Below are 7476 nucleotides of genomic sequence, written 5' to 3'. Positions count from 1 at the left end.
AACTAATTAATTTTAATTGAATTTTTCATAATTTTAGAAAAAAAACGACATTTTGTAATGTATATTTATCTATTTAAGAAAAGAGTACATCGGTGATTTGTTCATAAAAATTGATACAAACGATCTTTTAAAAGATGTACTTTTCGACTGATTCTTACCATTAGCTTTCAAACTAGTACATAGATCCCTCTTTTTCAAAATGACATTTGGCTTAATTATGTTTGTGGATTATTTTTACCAAATTTTATGAACAAATCACCGACGAAATTTTTTTTATTTGGATGAATGTAGAGGAAAAAATGCTGCTTTTTTATAAAATCATGAAAATTTATGGTACGGGAGTTAGAATCCCCCTTTTTTTTTTAAAGATTAATGCTTTAGAATAGAGACATATGGCTGGGATAAAAAAATTACCTTCAAGCAAAATTAAGAGTATTTAAAGGATTATTTTTTATTCCATATAGATGCTTATTGGAATTTCCTAAAATGTGTGTTTTTTTTTTAATATTATGAAACAATTTGTAGTGAACACTATTAGTTATTTCTTATGTTCATGCTATTTAAAAAATAATCAATTTCTATTGTTACGAATAACAATGGACTTTGTTTGCGGGATGTAGAAGCAGGGGTTTCCAGAAACCCCGCTCGTCACACCCTGTGGTCAAAATCCATTGTTATTCGTAACAATAGATCTATTCAATTTACACTTGTTTCAGAAATAGAAACTATGAAGTACAACAATAGAAATGGGGTGTAAGTAAAGTTTTATGTTCTGATTGTTAACAACGTATTGACACGATAAGTATAAAATCGATGCATATGTCATTGTCCGTCAGTATCCGATCTTTTAAAGACCCTGAATCATATGTTACAGGCATTTTCTTAAATTAGGCATTTTGATAAATGGCCGAATAGGCATTTTGTTAAATGCCTGAACTCTTAGGCAATTTATAACAAGCCTAACCTTTTTACCTTTGTCTCAACACGCGATTCCAGTGTAGTTGACTACTGTAATTTACCATATGAGATGTTGGATTCATTTAACGCCTTTAACGTAACAAGAGCTACTACTATCATTCAAAGTCTTGGCGAACTAAGATACGATCTTCGTAAAATAGTACCTGATCATTCACTATTGACATGGAATATGTGCCTATATTTTTCAGTTATAGACCAAGTCAGTAAAAATGAAGACAAAAATCAAACTGTTATGAAAATCAAATATAATACTAAAAGTATACCGGAAGATTGGCTTCGTGAAGATGTGTATATACATAAATATTTAGTGCTACAGATATAGTTCGGACATATGCTCCTGAAACTATAAATATTACATGTATCAATTATATAACTGACTTAAAATTGCAGAGGATCTCCGTGACATTCTTGATGTTCATTTCAGGTGGAAATAGATTTATTAATGAAAACGGATTTATTTGACAGAACAATGATTTTATGCGAGGACTATGCTAAATGATTTTTTTCTGTTTTCTATATAAATGTAGCTTCAATTATCACATTTATGTGAGAAAGACACAGTGTTCATTGAATTTCGTTATTTGCATGGTGGCAAATAATGCATATCTGAGATATAGACAAGTTGTTCGTTTCATACATATTGCTTCATGAAATATACTTGTTGGCACTTTATAGACACACTTGTTTTAAGTACATAAACTTTTATGAATTTTCGAAAGTAAAAATATTAGTCGACAAATGTTTATAACAGCGCGCTTGTAAATAAGATTTAGTTTACAATTTTTTTTGTGCATTTTGAAATGATGAAAGTTGATAATGTCTTGCATACTGATACCGTAGTATCATATTGGGAGCGACGGGGTAATATGACCCGAAAATTGTTCGTTCAAATGTTATTATTGTTGATTTTATATCTTTTTATATTTCAGGATTTGTATTATCATTTTGATTCCTTTTCGATCTAAATCATTCACAAGTTACATGTATTTTGCGCTTAACTATAATCCTTTATTTTACATTAATTATTCAAGATTTATATCCGTCTTTATGTTAAAACATTGGGCAACAAAGATTAAAGATAATTTGACACTTAGTGATAACTGCCAAAAGCGACTCTTGACAAACTTAAGAAAAGAAACATGTTTTAATCTATGATCCCAGCTTTCGGCAAAACAGAAAGTTCTATTATTTGGTTACTTTTGATTGGTTCAATATCGAATGTCAATCAGACTTCGAATTTGTAATTTACATTTGTTTTTATGTTGTATTTTAGTTATGTTTCTGATATTATAGGATTAAACGCCTTTTTAAAGGAATTTATTGGTGTATAAACTTGACCAATTCACTCACAAACAAATAAAAGTCCGAAGGTTTTAGTGGTGGATGGGAGAAATACATATTACTATAAACTAATCATCCCTTGGGATGGGAAGCACTTTGAACTAAATTTCACAGGAATTAACATGTATTCATTCATATCCATTGATACCTTATGATGAGTATGTATATTGCATCTTGTTATACATATAAATAAGAAGATGTGGTATGAGTGCCAATGAGACAACTATCCATCCAAGTCACAATGTGTAATAAAAAGTAAACAATTATAGGTCAAAGTACGGCCGTCAACACGGAGCCTTGGCTCGCACCGAACAACAAGTAATAAAGGGCCCCCAAAAGACTAGTGTAAAACAATTCAAACAGGAAAACCAACGGTCTGATATGTATATATATGTGTCTGAGTGTTTCTAAGTAAAAATTAATTATAGCTTAAAGAAAAATTAGAACAAAATTAACAAGGCAAAATGCGTAGCAGTCGATGTCATCTGAATGTAAGAAATAACAAATAATTGTCAAGTTGAGTGCTTATGAGTATTTAAGTGCCAATCTGCTTAGGAATCAGGCAGTGGTGAAAACATGACAAACAAAAACCCACTCAATTTTACATTAATTTATGTTCAAAATGTATAATGGTGCACTTTCTTTTATTTTTCCTGTTCTGGTAATTCGAGATATAATTTGGTTGAAATGCATTAGAAATTAACAATTAAGGGGAGCTAACTCCATTATTTGCTATCATTCTAACCAAAATTTATCTAGAGATTTCTCGAATTACCAGACACACAGAAACAAAAGAATTACCATTTCTAACTCAGGATGAGGGTAACTTCAAAAAAGGATATTTAGGTTGTTGGTTTTTTTTTCGGCCATGTTTTAGTATAGTTGTTTTTTAATGTTAAATTTTTAAATTGAAATCTCTTGAAATCAGAAATAGATTGATTGAATGTTGTTTGCTTAACGTCCAGTGTTATAATAAAGATCTCTAGAGGTTCACTATTTTCAGTGGCTGAGTTTTGGGAACATTTTATTGTATGTAATATTTTAAGGCATTTTGTTTAATGCCTGTCAATTTGTTCTGTCATACACGTGTCATAATGGAAAATTCATGATAAAAAACAGTCAATTCAATGAATGCCTGAATCTTAAAGGCATTTTACAAAAGAGCTTTTAATCCTTTTATTTAAAAATTGCATGTAGCATATATAGCAAGCAAATGAATAAACAATAAATTGTAAATATGAAATTAGACAACATTTAAACGAATACAATATTTTAATTGAGAAATTGTTTCGCTTTTCTTACATGTCTTAAGCAAGAAATTATCGAGTCATTTTTTTCAATCTTGAATCTATCTAGTCATATGGCGCTTTCCACATAATGTATGTAAGTATTTTATACTATTGACCTATTCCTCGACATAAAAGTAACACTAAACTGATGACATGTTATTTCTAGAGAGTTCTTTCATGTGTCTCTATCTGTTACTAATATCATCACATAAGTAAATAAGGTTCAAACATCGAGATGTGTTCTCATGTGTTTCCTCATGCGGTATCCCTCATTAAACTCTTTCTTACAAACTTCACATTGATAAGGTTTTTCACCAGTGTGTGTTCTCATGTGTCTTTTCATATGCGTTTTTTGAGTAAACCTTTTATCACATACATCACATTCAAAAGGGGTTTCCCCAGTATGTGATCTCATGTGTATCTGTAAGGAAACTTTGTGAGCATATTCTTTGTTACACAAATCACATTTGTATGGTTTGTTACCAGTATGTGTTTTCATATGTGTAATATGTGAACTACTTGAACTAAACCTCTTATCGCATACATCACATTTATAAGGTTTATCACCAGTGTGTACCCTGATATGTTTTTGTAAGTCACTATCCGTACACCATCCTTTACCACACACATTACATCTGTACAGATATTTCCCATAATGCATATGTACGTGTGCCTGAAAGTAGTTCTTCTGGGTAAACCCTTTACCACAAACACTACATGTAAAAGCTTGAGCACCAGTATGATGTCTCTTGTGTAGATTTAAGCAAGAGGTTTGACTAAACCCTTTCCCACATATTTCACATCTATATGGCTTTTCACCAGTATGGGTTCTCATATGTATCTTTAATGTACCATCCTGACGAAAATTTTACCGCACACGTCACATTTAAAAGGTCTATCGCCGGTATGTGTTCTGTTATGAACTATTAAGTTTGACATCCAGCTGAATTCTTTATTACACACTTGACATTTATATGGTTTGTGACCAGTGTGTATTCTATAATGTTTCTTCACAGAGTAGGCATGTTGGAACGTCTTTCCACATACATCACATTTATAAGCTTTGTCGCTGTTGTGGGTTTTCTTGTGTTCTATTAAGTTTCCATTCCACCTAAAGTCTTTACCACATACGTCACAATTGTATGGTTTGATATCAGAATGTATTATTTTGTGTTGCTGTAAGGTATCTTTCCGTAAGAACAATTTACCGCATATATCACAACTATTTTGTTTGACAGCAGTATGGGTTTTCATGTGACTCTTTAATGAAGTATTCTGATGAAAACTCTTACCACAGACTTCACAGATATGGCGTTTTTCATTATCATGTAATGCTGAATGTTTCTTTAGGTCATTGTTCCTCTTAAATGACTTGTTACACACGTAACATTTATAAGGTTTTTCACTGGAATGCGTTTCCAAGTGTCGTTTCAAGTTGCCCTTGCATCTAAAATCCTTGTTACACAGTTCACATTTGTAAGGCATTTGATCAGTATGTATCTGCTTGTGTCTTTTTAAGGAACTGCATGCACTGAAATCCTTATCACACACATCACATTTGTAAGGCCTGTCGCCAGTGTGTGTTCTCGTGTGCCTCTTTAAGTCACCGCTTCGGACAAAAACCTTTACACATACATCACATTTGAAGTTTTTTTCTGCCATAACAATTCTAAGGTTGAAATATTTAAACTGATCTGGTTTCAATATTAACGTATAAGCTATAATGTTAAATGTTTATATTCACTTGTTTGCGTGTATGTTTGACCAGAGACTGTGTATACACGCTGTGATACAAGGTAATGTTATAGTGTATAGGTTTATATTTACCAATGTTGACCTTAATCTTCGTGTATTAAAATGACTACTCAAGAGCGCGTTTAGACGATGGTGTTGATTTTGTTGGGGGAATCGATTTTTGCTGTTCCTTTAAATAGCTTTTAACGAACAGTTGAAAGACCACCTAATTATAAAGCAGTGCGTGATATTTTTCTATTAAACATGCTTTATTCGTTTTGCATACACAAAATAAAATCCTAATTAATCACTTATAAACACAAAGGTACATGAGTCAAGTAATGTTGAGATGACCCTCGAGGATGACCATGCAAAGAAAGTCAAAACGTATAGAAAGTTGGCATTTACAGTATATATAGAGGTAAATTTCAGATTCGTTGTAACTTACTCTTTCATTTATAATAATTTTTGTGAATTATAAAATTTTCTAAGTTTTTATTCTTTGGTTAAAGTCATAAGATCCCTTAACTTCAAACTCATAATTAATACTTAATCTATATTATCATCCGCAATGTTATTAGTATTTCACTGTTTATCTTACCATCTCCCACATTAAATTTGTACATATAGCTTATGATTATACATAGAGTGGACATAATCTCTGTAATCGAGTATACTGAAATAAATTTAAATGTAATATTTTCATTATAAAATCCATAATTCGATGTTTAATCACAGTGACTTACATTTGAAATCCAGTTTTAAATGAACTGCACCTTCAAAGTTGTGCTTACTGTAATTTTGAATTTTGATACACACAAAAATATGTATTTATCTTTAAAATCGTATAAGCTGTTGGTTAATGCATTGATACATCTATGGTTAATGCTATGTGCTGAAATAATTTTTTCAGGATAAGCTTTGAAAGAAAATTTATCTTGCAACATGCCACTAACGAACCACATGAAGAGTTAATACATGAGATCCTTAACGTGATGAAAGCGTTTGTATTATCCATACCTGTTATGACCCGACTTGATTGAGTATATATATTTCAACAATCTTAGGATTTTACAGCTGGATGACAATATTTCTATTCCCAAGTTAGTCATTTGTGAGAGCGATAAATTCAACATATATAATTATATTAGCAAGTTGAAGATTGATATCAATGTGTATTTAAATTTCTTTATGGTATATAATGCAAAGGAACTTAACGTTGTATGTTGTCTCCTCTACAATTAAAAAATATGATCAATAAGAGATAATAAAGAATAATCAATGTGTTGTAACATGATTTTTATCGGTGCATTACATTTGCGTGCATTTATTTTGGTTGCTGCCGCCATCACGAATATCTTAAAAAGAAAGGGATTTGTGACGGTTTTTGTCAACGAATTGTACAGCGATTATTTGTAAGAGATCAACACACTTGACACATTTGATGAAACGAACGATACAGAATAAGAACTTAGATGAACTTATTTAGTATGATTATCGTGTTTAGTCTGAGTTCTAGGGAATATTTGAAGGCACGTGTTAATTTTACGTGTAGTTATTTATAATTGCTTAAAGTATTGCTAAGCAGTTAATGCAACTTAAAGACAAGATATTGAATGTTGTCTACCTAATAAAACATAGAAAATCGCACCATTCCTGTGCGTTTTGCAGCTAGCAGTTTTATAAAATGCTCTATACAAAATTTAAAACTTGCCTTGCATGATCATTTCAGATATTGTTTATTTCAGTCAGGTTTAAAACAATTTAAAGTCATGGAATCGAAACTGTTTGTGCAGATTATTAATATATTTTGTTAAATTTCTACCTACTGGTATTTTAGATCATATTCTATCTTTAATCGTTTGTGCTAAGCATTTTACAAGCTTTTTAATTATGCTTAGTTTACGTTTTTTATTTGTTTTTGCTTTGATACATAGTGATCATGCATATAAATCTGCGTACTATTACCATGCTAAATTATAGTGCTTGTATGCTTGTTTGTATTGTATTGCTCTGCCTTGTTTGTCGGTAAAGAGCTCAATAGAGCTATATAACTTGAGCTTGTTTTGTCAACTTAACTACCTACTCTAAATAAAGCTTATCTATTTATTATCATTCACTTATTTGTAAGAAG

At 31.1% G+C, this 7476-nt stretch overlaps 2 protein-coding genes across 2 annotated transcripts; both read right to left on the bottom strand.

The window, feature by feature from the left end:
• Positions 1–3513: 3513 nt before the first annotated feature.
• On the bottom strand, positions 3514–4443 carry LOC127699232 (zinc finger protein 235-like; the record flags this gene model as incomplete). The annotated part of the gene is made up of 1 exon (XM_052202986.1): positions 3514–4443. A coding segment is annotated over one exon (612 nt), but the record flags the coding sequence as incomplete, so codon positions are not given.
• On the bottom strand, positions 4338–5270 carry LOC127699238 (zinc finger protein 28-like). The gene has a single exon (XM_052202995.1). The coding sequence runs from the start codon at positions 5268–5270 to the stop codon at positions 4452–4454; it is 819 nt and encodes a 272-aa protein (XP_052058955.1). The 3' UTR covers positions 4338–4451.
• Between the last annotated feature and the right edge of the window lie 2206 nt (positions 5271–7476).

Source organism: Mytilus californianus, unplaced genomic scaffold (genome assembly GCF_021869535.1).
Source record: "Mytilus californianus isolate M0D057914Y unplaced genomic scaffold, xbMytCali1.0.p SCAF_4, whole genome shotgun sequence".
NCBI lineage: Eukaryota > Metazoa > Mollusca > Bivalvia > Mytilida > Mytilidae > Mytilus > Mytilus californianus.
Note: the sequence above shows the minus strand (reverse complement) of the source record. Positions and strands in the feature narration are given on the sequence as shown.

Coding starts and splice junctions, on each gene's coding strand:
- LOC127699238 (XM_052202995.1), bottom strand. CDS start 5,270: ATGGCAGAAAAAAACTTCAAATGTGATGTATGTGTAAAGGTTTTTGTC.